Source organism: Pelobates fuscus, chromosome 3 (assembly GCF_036172605.1).
Source record: "Pelobates fuscus isolate aPelFus1 chromosome 3, aPelFus1.pri, whole genome shotgun sequence".
Classification (NCBI taxonomy): domain Eukaryota; kingdom Metazoa; phylum Chordata; class Amphibia; order Anura; family Pelobatidae; genus Pelobates; species Pelobates fuscus.
Window position 1 is genome coordinate 3,731,853 of NC_086319.1, and position 17,577 is coordinate 3,749,429.

General features: G+C 43.4%; 1 protein-coding gene across 2 annotated transcripts in view; it reads left to right on the forward strand.

The window, feature by feature from the left end:
- Nucleotides 1-17,577, forward strand: part of PIK3C2G (phosphatidylinositol-4-phosphate 3-kinase catalytic subunit type 2 gamma) — a 367,222-nt gene that overhangs the window by 310,578 nt on the left and 39,067 nt on the right. For both annotated transcript variants that reach the window (XM_063446623.1, XM_063446622.1), the window contains exons 25-26: nucleotides 8,558-8,714; nucleotides 13,814-13,923. In XM_063446623.1, coding sequence (XP_063302693.1) covers nucleotides 8,558-8,714; nucleotides 13,814-13,923 — 267 coding nt within the window. The remainder of the gene's footprint in view (nucleotides 1-8,557; nucleotides 8,715-13,813; nucleotides 13,924-17,577) is intronic.

Genomic DNA, 17,577 nt, shown 5'->3' on the forward strand with positions numbered 1-17,577 from the left:
TATAACTTACCAGGCCATGTAATAACAGCAACCGGCAGCTTACACCGTATCTATAACTAACCAGGTAATGTAATAACAGCAACCGATAGCTTACACGTATCTATAACTAGCCAGGCCATGTAATATCAGCAACCGGCAGCTTACACCGTATCTTTAACTAGCCAGGCCATGTAATAACAGCAACCGGCAGCTTACACTGTATCTATAACTAACCAGGCCATGTAATATCAGCAACTGACAGCTTACACCGTATCTATAACTAGCCAGACCATGTAATAACCGCAACCGGCAGCTTAAACCGTATCTAAAACTAACCAGGCCATGTAATAGCAGCTACCGGCAGCTTACACCACAGCTATAACTTACCAGGCCATGTAATAACAGCAGGCGGCAGCGTACACTGTATCTTTAACTTACCAGGCCATGAAATAATTACAACCGGCAGCTTACACCGTATCTATAACTAACCAGGCCATGTAATAAACGCAACTGGCAGCTTACACCATATCTATAACTAAGCAGGCCATGGATGACAGCAACTGACAGCTTACACTGTATCTATAACTAACCAGGCCATGTAATAACAGCAACCGGCAGCTTACACTGTATCTATAACTAACCAGGCCATGTAATAACAGCAACTGGCAGCTTACATCATATCTATAACTAACCAGGTAATGTAATAACAGCAACCGATAGCTTACACCGTATCTATAACTAGCCAGGCCATGTAATAACAGCAACCGGCAGCTTACACCGTATCTATAACTAACCAGGTAATGTAATAACAGCAACCGATAGCTTACACCGTATCTATAACTAACCAGGCCATGTAATAACAGCAACCGGCAGCTTACACCGTATCTATAACTAACCAGGCCATGTAATAACAGCAACCGGCAGCTTACACCGTATCTAAAACTAGCCAGACCATGTAATGACAGCAACCGGCAGCTTACATCATATCTATAACTAACCAGGCCATGTATTATCAGCAACTGACAGCTTACACCGTATCTATAACTAACCATGCCATGTAATAACAGCAACCGGCAGCTTACACCGTATCTATAACTAACCAGGCCATGTAATAACAGCAACCGGCAGCTTACACTGTATCTATAACTAACCAGACCATGTAATAACAGCAACCGATAGCTTACACCGTATCTAAAACTAGCCAGACCATGTAATAACAGCAACCGGCAGCTTACACCGTATCTAAAACTAGCCAGACCATGTAATGACAGCAACCGGCAGCTTACATCGTATCTAGAACTAGCCATGCCATGTAATAACAGCAACCGGCAGCTTACACCGTATCTATAACTAACCAGGCCATGTAATAACAGCAACCGGCAGCTTACACTGTATCTATAACTAACCAGGCCATGTAATAACAGCAACTGGCAGCTTACATCATATCTATAACTAACCAGGTAATGTAATAACAGCAACCGATAGCTTACACCGTATCTATAACTAGCCAGGCCATGTAATAACAGCAACCGGCAGCTTACACCGTATCTATTACTAACCAGGTAATGTAATAACAGCAACCGATAGCTTACACCGTATCTATAACTAACCAGGCCATGTAATATCAGCAACTGACAGCTTACACCATATCTATAACTAACCATGCCATGTAATAACAGCAACCGGCAGCTTACACCGTATCTATAACTAACCAGGCCATGTAATAACAGCAACCGGCAGCTTACACTGTATCTATAACTAACCAGACCATGTAATAACAGCAACCGGCAGCTTACATCATATCTATAACTAACCAGGCCATGTAATATCAGCAACTGACAGCTTACACCGTATCTATAACTAATCAGGCCATGTAATAACCGCAACCGGCAGCTTACACTGTATCTATAACTAACCAGGCCATGTAATAACAGCAACCGGCAGCTTACACCGTATCTATAACTAACCAGGCCATGTAATAACAGCAACCGGCAGCTTACACCATATCTATAACTAACCAGGCCATGTAATATCAGCAACTGACAGCTTACACCGTATCTATAACTAGCCAGGCCATGTAATAACCGCAACCGGCAGCTTACACTGTATCTATAACTAACCAGGCCATGTAATAACAGCAACCGGCAGCTTACACCGTATCTATAACTAACCAGGCCATGTAATAACAGCAACCGGCAGCTTACACCGTATCTATAACTAACCAGGCCATGTAATAACAGCAACCGGCAGCTTACACTGTATCTATAACTAGTCAGACCATGTAATAACAGCAACCGTCAGCTTACACCGTATCCATAACTAACCAGGCCATGTAATACCGGCAGCTTACATCGTATCTATAACTAGCCAGACCATGTAATAACGGCAACCGGCAGCTTACACTGTATCTATAACTAGCCAGGCCATGTAATAACAGCAACCGGCAGCTTACACCGTATCGATAACTAGTCAGACCATGTAATAACAGCAACCGGCAGCTTACACCGTATCTATAACTAGTCAGACCATGTAATAACAGCAACTGGCAGCTTACACCGTATCTATAACTAGTCAGACCATGTAATAACAGCAACCGGCAGCTTACACCGTATCTATAACTAACCAGGCCATGTAATATCAGCAACCGGCAGCTTACACTGTATCTATAACTAGTCAGACCATGTAATAACAGCAACCGTCAGCTTACACCGTATCCATAACTAACCAGGCCATGTAATACCGGCAGCTTACATCGTATCTATAACTAGCCAGACCATGTAATAACGGCAACCGGCAGCTTACACTTTATCTATAACTAGCCAGGCCATGTAATAACAGCAACCGGCAGCTTACACCGTATCGATAACTAGTCAGACCATGTAATAACAGCAACCGGCAGCTTACACCGTATCTATAACTAGTCAGACCATGTAATAACAGCAACTGGCAGCTTACACCGTATCTATAACTAGTCAGACCATGTAATAACAGCAACCGGCAGCTTACACCGTATCTATAACTAGCCAGGCCATGTAATAACAGCAACCGGCAGCTTACACCGTATCTATAACTAACCAGGCCATGTAATAACAGCAACTGGCAGCTTACATCATATCTATAACTAGCCAGGCCATGTAATAACAGCAACTGACAGCTTACACCGTATCTATAACTAACCAGGCCATGTAATAACCGCAACCGGCAGCTTACACTGTATCTATAACTAACCAGGCCATGTAATAACAGCAACCGGCAGCTTACACTGTATCTATAACTAACCAGGCCATGTAATAACAGCAACCGGCAGCTTACACCGTATCTATAACTAACCAGGCCATGTAATAACAGCAACCGGCAGCTTACACCGTATCTATAACTAGTCAGACCATGTAATAACAGCAACCGGCAGCTTACATCGTATCTATAACTAACCACGCCATGTAATATCAGCAACTGGCAGCTTACACCATATCTATAACTAACCAGGCCATGTAATAACAGCAACCGGCAGCTTACATCGTATCTATAACTAACCATGCCATGTAATAACAGCAACCGGCAGCTTACACCATATCTATAACTAACCAGGCCATGTAATAACCGCTACCGGCAGCTTACACCGTATCTATAACTAACCAGGCCATGTAATAACTGCAACCAGCAGCTTACACTGTATCTATAACTAGCCAGGCCATGTAATAACAGCAACCGGCAGCTTACACCGTATCTATAACTAACCAGGCCATGTAATAACAGCAACTGGCAGCTTACATCATATCTATAACTAGCCAGGCCATGTAATAACAGCAACTGACAGCTTACACCGTATCTATAACTAACCAGGCCATGTAATAACCGCAACCGGCAGCTTACACTGTATCTATAACTAGCCAGGCCATGTAATAACAGCAACCGGCAGCTTACACTGTATCTATAACTAACCAGGCCATGTAATAACAGCAACCGGCAGCTTACACCGTATCTATAACTAACCAGGCCATGTAATAACAGCAACCGGCAGCTTACATCATATCTATAACTAACCATGCCATGTAATAACAGCAACCGGCAGCTTACACCATATCTATAACTAACCAGGCCATGTAATAACAGCAACCGGCAGCTTACACCATATCTATAACTAACCAGGCCATGTAATAACCGCTACCGGCAGCTTACACCGTATCTATAACTAACCAGGCCATGTAATAACTGCAACCAGCAGCTTACACTGTATCTATAACTAACCAGGCCATGTAATAACAGCTACCGGCAGCTTACACCGTATCTATAACTAACCAGGCCATGTAATAACTGCAACCAGCAGCTTACACTGTATCTATAACTAACCAGGCCATGTAATAACAGCTACCGGCAGCTTACACTGTAAAAAGTTTGAAATCATTATTGAAATATATTTACAAAGTGCGCCCAGCCATAGTGGCAGTGACAGAGTAAATGAACTCTTCCACCCTGGTGCTGCTGTCCATGCATGTGCAATGTATGCCCTTCTCTGGTCTTTTCTAAGAGGCTGCCAAGTGTGCATAAACATGCCCAAAGAAACATGGAAGAATGATACTGCAGGCGGTATTTACTAATCTGTGCTGCTAATATTCCCCCTAGAATAAGCTTTCATGATATTTATTGGGTCAGGGGATGGAGAAATCATACTCCCAGAGATGTTGCAGTTCTGCTTTAGCCCTTAAAATTATTATTTCATTATATAAATAGTGCCAGCAAATTCTGTAGCTCTGTATAATGAACCTTAAACACAGAGATTTTAACTTAATTTATATATTCTAATAACCAAGTAAATCTTAACTATACTTTATATATATTTTATTTTTATTTTATTTTTAATTTACTTGGCAGCCATTAAAAATTCCACATATACATGGCCGGTGATCATGCTGTATTCGAAACCCATTGATGGATATGTAGATAGTCCTGTTCCGTCGATGGATATGTAGATGGTCCTGTTCCGTCGATGGATATGTAGATGGTCCTGTTCCGTCTGTGGATATCTAGCTGGTCCTGTTCCGTCTGTGGATATGTAGTTGGTCCTGTTCCGTCGATGGATATGTAGATGGTCCTGGTCAGTCTGTGGATATCTAGCTGGTCCTGTTCCGTCTGTGGATATGTAGTTGGTCCTGTTCCGTCGATGGATATGTAGATGGTCCTGGTCAGTCTGTGGATATCTAGATGGTCCTGGTCAGTCTGTGGATATCTAGATGGTCCTGGTCCGTCTGTGGATATGTAGCTGGTCCTGTTCCGTCTGTGGATATGTAGCTGGTCCTGTTCCGTCTGTGGATATGTAGTTGGTCCTGTTCCGTCGATGGATATGTAGATGGTCCTAGTCAGTCTGTGGATATGTAGATGGTCCTGGTCCATCTGTGGATATTTAGATGGTCCTGGTCCGTCTGTGGATATGTAGATGGTCCTGGTTCTATATGAGGAAGTGTCTTTAGGCCAGTGGTTAGCGATGTAAGGTAAGCAGCGGTTGTAGCGGTGCTCAGATTCGATATATTCTGGTATTCCAGTAGATGTGCTCCAGCAATATAAGAAAAAATATAAAAACAAAAAATAGTGCTCTCTGTAATGTTAAAATAATAAATAAATTAAAGGAGATATACTCACAGAGGAAGAGCAAATAAGTATTGTTTAATCCTAAACAGCATAGGTGGTATGTTCCCCACCAAAGAATATGGATTCCTCCAGGTAAGATCCCCAGGGATGCAGATAAGAAGGTCCAGAAATTAATAAAAACCTAGTTTTCTTAATAAACAAAATGATAACATCATAAAGTAGCTTCAAATATTAATAACACACTAACGCGTTTCACCTATATAAAGGCTTTTTCAAAGTGTTACAGTGCTGAGGAACTTCACTGTTTAAATAGCTCTGAAATTCAAATAAAATGGTCAGATGATGTCCATAGATCATGTGATATAGAAATTAATCAACATAAAAACATAATATTATGGCATTATAACATAGAGAGCAAAGTAAATATAGAAAGTCTTGTCTTACAGTGTTCAAATATGATTAAAACAAATTATATTTAATAACATTAAAAAAAGGGAATGAAAACCATAAAATGTGTTTTAAGAGAATCCCAAAATGACCGCATTGTCATGACAACCATATAAACAAGCAGGCAAAATGGACCGGGAGGGACAGGGATAGGGATAGAAAGGAGAAGGGAACTCTGGGACTTGAAGTCCCAGGAAGGACTAAATATGAAGTATATGGTGAAAGAGGGATAAAATAGTTTTATTTATCCCGTCATGCTCTTATTTATTTACCAAGACTTGCTGGGCATGCATGCATGCACGCTGCACCTTGTTTTCCATGCTTAGCAAAGAAATAACAATAAATCAAATTACATAAAATAGACAAATATAAAGACTACCAAATACCCCTCAAACAGCCATTGCTACTGACTCCCTTACGGGGTATTAGGTAGATTTTTTTTTGCATTGTTTATTTTATTGTATGTAATGTGATTTATTGTGGTTCCTCTGGGTCTCTGAAGAAGTCCATATTGTGGATGGATGAAACATGTTGGACCATTTAGTTTTTTTATTCGAAGTGTAGCTTTAGAAACCTTTTTATTTTAAAGTAAAATATTGCAGCATTTTACACAAAACCCTGAGTCCTGGTAATCATTCTGGAAAAGGGAGCTTACATTCTAAGGTAGGAAGAACCATTGGAGGCCCCCAGGAATCTAAGGGGAGGCACCGGGGAATGGGTTTATCCTCATTGATCTTGTGATTTGCGCAGTGTAATTATTAATGTAGCTGTATTACACAATGTTATTGTATGTTTGCTTTGTAGATTAACAGCAGTACCCCAAAAACGTTTAGTTCTATACTATAAAGATGTTTGTTACCGCATTCTACACCCCAGTGAATGTTTCTATTGGGGTTCACATGAGATGAACTGTCATCATATCATTTCTCTTCTGTGTTACTGGCAGGAGAAGAACAGATGTTTTAGCTACGTCTGTCTAGATCACGTTGGTTATGGGTTCCCTTAAGGTGATGTCTGGAAAACTGATGACATTTTTTTCAGAAAATCTCAAAATAAAATAGAAATGAATTGCAAATGAGGCCGGTCAAGCTGGATAATTATTTTCTAAAGATCAGGAAGATTTTAATGTTCATCTATGTCTAGGGGGTACGGATTCTGGTTTCAGGACTAGAAATCACCTTGTCGGCTAACCAATTTCTCCTACTAAATCCCCAGCAGGGCGCAGTGTGTATACTGGCAATCTTGGCACCAGGCCTTCAGCCATTGCCTCTTTACTGTCAATCCATGTGGCAGCCACTAGACAACCTATTAGTTATTTAATTGAGAGACTTCAATTGCATTTTGTTTCAAAGGAACAATAGTTAGAAGAGAAAGTTCTTAATGACGTTTTGGAGTATTTCGGCACCTAGCACAGTAATAATGTAACCGTGACAGGTCGAGGCTTGAGATTCTTGTAACAGAAGTGTCCAGAGTTCTACCTTACATGAGTAACCCAGCGGGACACAGAGTTTCTGCCTTTTCTTTATTCTATCCTGGGGTTTTGGGTTTTCTTCACGTTTAATGGTTTCATTCTGGGGATTCTGTTTATAATTAGAAAGTTATGAATGTTTTGTTTATATATATCTCTTAACTTGGGAATGTGGGTTCTAAGCATGATCTCATTCACTGCATTCCATCCGGGAGATAATAACGAAGACTGCATGCGGTCCCCAGTGGGGACAGACCGTCTGGGGCCCCTGACCTCTCATACTATTCTATTCCTTCAAGAGCCAATAGTGCTTTTATTTAAATAACTTTTATAGCAGTTATAGATGGATATATTAAAATATTTCATTTAAATATTAGAAAAGTTTAAAATTATTACAGAAAACCATGGGATATACCTAATGCTTTTACTTTTCTGTCTCTGCATTTTACAGCCCCCTGAAAGCAGCCATTTCTTTATCCTCGTCTGCCGGTTTCCATATTCCTGACCAAATGTCAGCTGTGTTTCGATTGGCTCAAAGCACCAATCAACCAATCAAAATGCAGCGTGGCTTTTACATGGGTTGGAGATGGGTTTTTACCTCCTGACTCTCTCTGAAGTTCTGATTTTCCACTTCTGCTATAATATATGCCATTATTCATGAAAATATGTCACATTAAGCAAATTCCACAACCTCTACCTACGCCGTTTAATCTATCTTAATGTGTTAATTAATAACAAAAATATTTCCAGATATTAGTCATTTTAACGAATATGTAAATATATGTGTATTACTTGATGCTTTAAGGAACGAGCCTCATATTAAACGCACCTGGGACCCTAACCTAAGTGTTTACATACCAGCTCTCATTACTAAAGGAGAGGCAATCCTTTTTAGACAAATTCAAGATGAGTTGCGTCACATTACCTGGTTATAAATTATTATGTGTTTTATATTTCTACTGAGAAGAAATATCACCTAATTTGTAAATTAGCTTTAAAACGTGAAATGATGTGAAACAGACTGTGGGCCCTTATCGATAAAAGATAAAAACATGTTGTGTTATTCCTGATATCCAGGGATCGAGCTCCCTTCATTTTCACCAATGAAATGGAATATGTTATCACAGAGGGGGGTACGAATCCCGAGCGCTCCCAGGAGTTTGTGGATCTTTGCTGCATTGCCTACAATGTCCTCCGAAGATATAGCCCTTTACTCATTAATCTGTTAGAGCTGGTGAGTTTAAAGAATCATTTCTGAAATGTACCTGTATGCTTTTGTTTTGTACATTTTCTGTTTTTCGCGTGTATAAAACTAACAAGGTTATTAACTAAACTGTTAATTCACAGTGAACGCAAGCAGCCGAACTTAATGCATGGTTGACATATTTTTCTAATTTTCATATTTTGGCTTTAGAATTGCTTTGGTTAAGAAAAAAAACTATTATTGTATCAGGAATAAACTATTATTTCACAGACCCAGAGTTTTATTCTGCTATATCCCCAGTAATACCCCACATCTACCTTTCCTTTGCTATATGTTTAGGGAGTTTATTGGGTCAAATTGGGTTTCTCTCCCTCTCTATATCCTCTTTCTCTCTCTCTCTCTCTGTCTCTCTGTCTCTCTCTCTCTCTGTCCCACTCTGTCCTCTCTCTCAATCTCTCCCTGTTTATCCATATCTCTCTCTATCCCTCTCTATTCTTTCTCTCTCTCTATTTATCCATATCTCTCTCTCTGTTTACCCATCTCTCTCTCTCTCTCTCTCTCTCTCTCTATTTATCCATATCTCTCTCTATCCCTCTCCATTCTCTCTCTATCTGTTTACCCATCTCTCTCTCTCTCTCTCTCTCTCTCTATTTATCCATATCTCTCTCTATCCCTCTCTATTCTCTCTCTATCTGTTTACCCATCTCTCTCTCTCTCTCTCTCTCTATCTGTTTATCTATATATATATCTTTCTCTCTGTTTCTCTATCACTCTCTTATCTCTCTCTCTGCTCTCTCTCTCTTTTATCTCTCTCTCTCTGCTCTCTCTCATCTCTCTCTCTGCTCTCTGCTCTCTCTATTCTCTCTCTCCGCTCTCTCTCTCTATTCTCGCTCTCTCTCTGTTTATCCATATCTCTCTCTGTTTGCCCATCTCTCTCTGCTATCTGCTCTCTCTATTCTCTCTCTCCGCTCTCTCTCTATTCTCTCTCTCTCTTTTATCTCTTATCTCTCTCTCTGCTCTCTCTCTCTCTTATCTCTCTCTCTCTGCTCTCTCTCATCTCTCTCTCTCTGCTCTCTGCTCTCTCTATTCTCTCTCTCCGCTCTCTCTCTCTATTCTCGCTCTCTCTCTGTTTATCCATATCTCTCTCTGTTTGCCCATCTCTCTCTCTGCTATCTGCTCTCTCTATTCTCTCTCTCCGCTCTCTCTCTCTCTATTCTCTCTCTCTCTCTGTTTATCCATATCTCTCTCTGTTTGCCCATCTCTCTCTCTCTCTCTCTCTGTTTATCATCTCTCTCTCTCCCTGTTTATCCATATCTCTCTCTCTATCCCTCTCTATTCTCTCTCTATCTGTTTACCCATCTCTCTCTCTCTCTCTCTCTGTTTATCCATCTCTCTCTCTCTCTCTCTCTCTCTCTCTCTGTTTATCTATATATATATCTTTCTCTCTGTTTCTCTATCACTCGCTTATCTCTCTCTCTGCTCTCTCTCTTTTATCTCTCCCTCTGCTCTCTCTCATCTCTCTCTCTCTCTCTGCTCTCTGCTCTCTCTATTCTCTCTCTCTGCTCTCTCTATCTATTCTCTCTCTCTCCGCTCTCTCTCTCTGCTCTCTCTATCTATTCTCTCTCTGCTCTCTCTATCTATTCTCTCTCTCTCTGCTCTCTCTATCTATTCTCTCTCTCTCTGCTCTCTCTATCTATTATCTCTCTCTCCGCCCTCTCTATCTATTCTCTCTCTCTCTCCGCTCTCTCTATCTATTCTCTCTCTCTGTTTATCTATATATCTATCTTTCTCTCTGTTTCTCTATCGCTCTCTTTCTCTCTCTTATCTCTCTCTCTGCTCTCTCTCTGCTCTCTCTCTCTTATCTCTCTCTCTGCTCTCTCTATTCTCTCTCTCTCCGCTCTCTCTATCTATTCTCTCTCTCTGCTTATCTATATATCTCTCTTTCTCTCTGTTTCTCTATCGCTCTCTTTCTCTCTCTCTCTTATCGCTCTCTCTGCTCTCTCTATCTCTCTCTCTCTGCTCTATGCTCTCTCTATTCTCTCTCTCTCCGCTCTCTCTATCTATTCTCTCTCTCCGCTCTCTCTCTGCTCTCTCTATCTATTCTCTCTCCACTCTCTCTCGATCTATTCTCTCTCTCTCTGCTCTATCTCTCTCCACTCTCTCTCTCTGCTCTCTCTATCTATTTTCTCTCTCTCAGTTTTTGTAAAACTGTCTCTTTGTGTGCCATTCCATGTATTCTCTATTTCTATTTATTGATTTCCAGTCTCTCTATCATTATCTAATCCACCTCTAATTGTATCTAGATTTATCTACCTATATATTCTTTATGTAATTCATGACTTCTCCAAATGTTTATTAAAATAAATAAAAATGTCTGTGAATCCCTAGTTTGTTATTTCTAATGATGTTTTGATAAAGCGATGCTGGTCCTGGAATTGATGGACACTGAAGTAGCCTTGTCATTGACCATGTACCCCGTCAAGCTACGAGTGCGATGTATGCCCTACCGTGGCACTCGGGGATCTGTATGGCTTTGCGAAAGGTTTTGCTGATCATCACATTGCTCTCTAATATAAATATTCCCCCAAGCAATGGCAAACTTCCTACAATTTAACGCATGTTACTGCGCTTTTCAGACCGCCCCAGAGACTAATTAGTGCTAACAGAGAGTACAGACTGCTAAATTCTGCAGGCAGAATCCACTTTAAATAAGATGTAATTGTGTCAGTCAGACTAGCTGGTAAGTACTAATGGCTGGCAGTGATCAGGTCACCGAATTACCACGTTTCTTGATATAAACTCTCATTATTATGGGAATAGAGAATATTGTTTTATTTTCTGAAACTGTATGATAAAAGTATAGTATAATTTAATTTAATTACAGTCAGGTACTGTGATATAATCCTGTAGAGTTTTACTGTGTTTTCCTTCATACCCTGCCTGAGGGTTAATGCCCCCCTACATAGTGACTGTACTACTTGGGTGCCCCCATAGCCTCCATGGGGGTAGTGCCCCCCTACATAATGACTGTTCTAGGGTGCCCCCATAGCCTGTCTGGAGGTTAATGCCCCCTACATAGTGACTGTACTAGAGTGGGCCTCATAGAACATATAGCCTACATGGTGACTGTCCTAGGGTGGCTCCCATAGCACATGGAGCCTACATGGTGACTGTCCTAGGGTGGCTCCCATAGCACATGAAGCATACATAGTGGCTGTCCTAGGGTGGCCCTCATAGCACATGGAGCCTACATAGTGACTGTCCTAGGGTGGCTCCCATAGCACATGAAGCATACATAGTGGCTGTCCTAGGGTGGCCCTCATAGCACATGGAGCCTACATAGTGACTGTCCTAGGGTGGCTCCCATAGCACATGAAGCTTACATAGTGACTGTCCTAGGGTGGCCATCATAGCACATGGAGCCTACATAGGGATTGGCCTGGGGTGGCCATCATAACACATGGAGCCTACATGCTGCCTGCACTAGAGTGACTCCCATAGCGCATGAAGCCTACATAGTGACTGTCCTAGGGTGGCTCCCATAGCACATGGAGCCTACATAGTGACTGTCCTAGGGTGGCCCTCATAGCACATGGAGCCTACGTAGTGATTGTCCTGGGGTGGCCATCATAGCACATGGAGCCTACATGCTGCCTGCACTAGAGTGGCCCTCATAGCACATGGAGCCTACATAGTGACTGTCCTAGGGTGACTCCCATAGCGCATGAAGCCTACATAGTGACTGTCCTAGGGTGGCCCTCATAGCACATGGAGCCTACATAGTGACTGTCCTAGGGTGGCTCCCATACATACATGGTGACTGTCCTGGGGTGGCCCTCATAGCACATGGAGCCTACATAGTGACTGCCCTAGGGTGGCTCCCATAGCACATGAAGCTTACATAGTGACGGTCCTAGGGTGGCCCTCATAGCACATGGAGCCTACATAGTGATTGTCCTGGGGTGGCCATCATAGCACATGGAGCCTACATGCTGCCTGCACTAGAGTGGCCCTCATAGCACATGGAGCCTACATAGTGACTGTCCTAGGGTGACTCCCATAGCGCATGAAGCCTACATAGTGACTGTCCTAGGGTGGCCCTCATAGCACATGGAGCCTACATAGTGACTGTCCTAGGGTGGCTCCCATAGCACATGAAGTGTCCTAGGATGGCCCCCATAGCACATGAAGTGACCCTAGGACAGTCACTATGTAGGCTTCATGTGCTATGCTAGGGTGGCCCTCATAGCACATGGAGCCTACATAGTGACTGTCCTAGGGTGACTCCCATAGCGCATGAAGCCTACATAGTGACTGTCCTAGGGTGGCCCTCATAGCACATGGAGCCTACATAGTGACTGTCCTAGGGTGGCTCCCATAGCACATGAAGCATACATGGTGACTGTCCTAGGGTGGCCCTCATAGCACATGGAGCCTACATAGTGACTGCCCTAGGGTGGCTCCCATAGCACATGAAGCTTACATAGTGACGGTCCTAGGGTGGCCCTCATAGCACATGGAGCCTACATAGTGATTGTCCTGGGGTGGCCATCATATCACATGGAGCCTACATGCTGCCTGCACTAGAGTGGCCCACATAGCACATGGAGCCTACATAGTGACTGTCCTAGTGTGACTCCCATAGCGCATGAAGCCTACATAGTGACTGTCCTAGGGTGGCCCTCATAGCACATGGAGCCTACATAGTGACTGTCCTAGGGTGGCCCCCATAGCACACGAAGTGTCCTAGGATGGCCCCCATAGCACATGAAGTGACCCTAGGACAGTCACTATGTAGGCTTCATGTGCTATGCTAGGGTGGCCCTCATAGCACATGAAGCCTACATAGTGACTGTCCTAGGGTGGCCCTCATAGCACATGAAGCCTACATAGTGACTGTCCTAGGGTGGCCCTCATAGCACATGAAGCTTACATAGTGACTGTCCTAGGGTGGCCCTCATAGCACATGGAGCCGCAGTATCACTAACAACCTGCTCCCAGAAGATTTAATACAGTCACTGTCATTACTGAGGGAAACTAGTAATTCTATGTTCTACCCAAATAAAGCCCATATTACTGCCAGTCACTGATTGCAATAACCAATGCTCCTTCTGGCTCTCTCAATACAGATGCTGCAGGCTGGGCTACCCGAGCTGCGAGACGTACAAGATCTCAGCTACATGCAGAATAATCTGCGACCTCAGGATTCTGACATCCAGGCAACAAGTTACTTCACAAAGTATAAAAATAACTTAATACCTCCTCTGTCCTTCATATTGCCCATCTCCCATACTTCTCTCCCCTCCATACTGCCCCTCCTCCGTACTTCTCTCCCCTCTATACTGCCTCTATAATGCCCCTTCCCCTCCTCTATCCTCCATCCTGCCCCTCCCTCTCCTCTATCCTCTATATTGCCCCTCCCCTTCCTCTATCCTCCATACTACCCCTTCTCCATCCTTCTCTCTTCTCCATACTACCCCTCCTCCTCCACTATCCTCAATACTGCCCCTCCCCCTCCTCTCTCCTCCATACTTTTTTTTTTTTTTTGGCATTCCACAGAAAAGCAAGATGGTACATTGACATGCAAGATAATGATTATTACAAATATTAGAATAACAGGTTAAGGCCTGCGGAATGCTTTTTTTTTTGTGTAACATTATATAACACACATAGGTGAACAGACATGTCCCTCACAAGTGGTGGTAGTGGTGGCAAGGGTGGCTACTTAAGGGCTTCGTTCCCTGGTGAGGTACCCTCCTCCCGGTATCGTAGTGGTGGGCAGGGTAGGTGCTCGAGAAGTCCGGGCAAAGGAGGGGGGATAAGAAGAGAGCCGTTTAGAAAATATTTGCAGTGATGCCACATAGATACTAATCAGCGGGGAATGACTAATGGTATTCCTTAATCAGATATGGATGAAATGATTGCAAGTTGTGACTGTTCAGGTCTGAGGATGTGAAGGCGTCAGATGTTGAGCGGCTCGGGGTTTGAACTCTGGGACGGGGAAGAGTCTAGACCACTCAGTCTCTCTGTCAGGGTCAGGCTGTGCATGAGAGCTTTGTGTTCCATGAGGGTTAGTGCCTTATAGGTAGAGCCTGAGTAAGTAAAAAGGAGCTGTTTAGGCAGTCCCAACCTGTATGGAATGTCCTTTGCTAAAAGTGGCTGCAGTAGTGGTTGCAGGGATCTTCGCCAACTAATGGTACTTCTACTGAGGTCTGGGTATAAGGTCAGTGATGAGCCCTCAAATATTAAGGGGGTCTTACCCTGGGCTGCAGACATTAGTAGGGCTTTATCTTGCAGGGTCTGGAAGCGGACAATAAGGTCAGTCTGTGCACCCGCTGGTGCTGCCCTTGGTTCTGGCAGAACATACCGTTGAGCTTCACCGCCTTGGCCTGTTTTGGCAGCATCAGTTGTGCTATCAGCTGTTGGACGTAATGAGGCATATCAGGGAGTTCAGGATACACAGATCATACTACGGAGTTCAGGATACCCAGATCTTCAGGTTGTATCACCTCCACTGGTCCTCCATGGCATCGACTCATTTCGCTGTCACTATATGCCGCTTTTCCATCTCCTCGAGTTTCTGTTCCACCACGAATAGATGTTAGTCGTGAGTACTCTTTGCGGCTTTTCTTGCAAGACAATGTGGGAGGTAGCGCCCTCCAGGGCGTCCTTGAAGAAACCATGTCTGCCGCAATGTTGGCTCTCTGTTCTACAAATAGGTTTTTGAGCTGGTTGGCAGTGACTGGCTCATTTACTATGGGTTGTTCGGGCTTGGCAGGGGTGCGCTCAATGCCTCTGCTTCCATATTAGAGGGGATATCCTCTGAGGAGTAGGAAGAGCCCTCGTCCCCATCACCATTTTCCTATGTGACTGCTTGCGATCTCTGCAGTAGTTCCACGATATCTCGGGATGTAAAACCTTTGTCTGTGTAACAGAGCTTCATGTATCCGGTTGGGTACCTCCGCCGATGGATGCTCCTAGTGCTTACCGAGGGCTTCAAGCACTTCTCCAGACACCATAAATACTGCAGACCCCACGAACTGCTGCAGCTTGGTTGGGGTCTCACTGTCTTCTACCCACCCTGGACCTACGACAAGGCTCTATGTTCCAGTGGGTGAACCTCTCTTCCTTCAGAAAGCGTAAATTACTTAAATTTTATGCTAATTCGTCTGTCTGTTCGTGCATTTCCCTGTCCGTACGGTTCCTATATTATTTACCCTTTTTACCGAAATACTTGCCAAACGACCGGCCACCGAGCGGGGAAGTGTGCTGCTTGTTAACCTCTTGGCCTCATTAGAACATTGTGGTTAACCGCAGACACTTCCCCTTTTTTAATGGTCGGCTGGGTGGTTGTCGTTCGTATGAACGAACACGAGGCGGTGGCCATTTTTGACATGCGAACGCCCAGCGGTGTTGGTTGACGATTCCCTGGAACTAAAAAAGGACACTATTCCATGTAAACACCACTGAAGTACCGACCTCCTTCGCCCTGTTCTCATTCGTGTATACGAACGCCGTGTCGTTTCGGACTTTGGCCATGAAAACAGTGTTACCCCAGATAGCTATCCCATGGAGCCCATTCGTATGACGAAACACTATGTGAAAGACTTTGGCTCCATGGCGATTGCACTGTATGTATGTGATCTGAGCGCTGTTCGGTAATATTGTGCGCTCAGATCTAAGCTATCTTGGGATACGTTGAATGTGCATGTTTCATTCGGTAGTTTCAGTATTATATATTTTTATGTATTTTGTATTTTATTTGTAAAATGGAGTTTGTCCTCTATCCTCGGAGATAATTGAGTTACTTCCCAATTATCTCCAGGATAAAGAGGAGGGTCCTATACAGTTAGAGGGGAGTGTTTATGGCTGTAACACTGTGATTGGCTACTGTACTGTTCTTGTCACAGTTTTCCACCAGGTCCCCTATGGGAGTGTCCACCTGGAGGAAGACCTGCATAAAAGGCGGGCATGTAGCCCACATTAAACCAGATTCCTGCTTGACCCTCAATACAGAGCCTCGTCTCGTGCTTGAGGGGATTATTCGTATGGTTTTCCTGTTCAGCTGTTTGGAGTATGGATTATTCGTATGCTTGCTTGTTCAGCTGATTGAAGTGTTCGGTAGCTGCCTTTGTATTCGGGAAGGGAATACCCTAAACGGCTTTAAACCCTTCTATACTCAGGGTGCCATTACAGGTAGATAATGTACTAACTTAATTATCCCCAGGCAGAAAAACCACACATTTATAAAAAGTCAAATAAGTACCCCAAAAACATAACATATCCCCACCTGATCTAAGTGAACCACATATCCAAAAATCACCCAGATCAGAGCAGGGGTTCAGGAAATTCCGGGAAGTCTCTTTTGACCGACCGCATGCATGATTTCATGCCCAAAACAGTTCCAGAGAATCAGGGCTTGCGGCCGGTCTAGTTCGGTAGTTTGCAAACTAACAAACTAACAAACGGAGTCAATAGTCTTACCCTGGAGCTTGTTCCTTTTATCCAGACGAATGATCTCACCGAACATTGCCCTTCTAAGCTGAATAGAAACAAACGCAGGCGATGATGGAAGCCCACCGATGTTTGGGAGTTTCTGTATTCGATTTTAGTTCCATGAGATTCATGCCCAAACACCGCTGTCTGCATTTATGCGAACAAGATGGCCACCACCTTGTGGTTGTCCATAGGAATCGCGGCCACCCAGACAAACAATTAGAACACTGCGGTGAGAAACGTTCCAAGTTGTTAGTAGGTGTTCACAATCTCCAGGGTGGTCTCTGGTTCTTGCGGTTGTTCGGTTAACGAACCATATAGTCCCAATTGCACGAATAGAGCCTATTTAAAGTATATAAACCAGTTCTGTTGCCTGGGCCATAGTCACAAGGTAAAA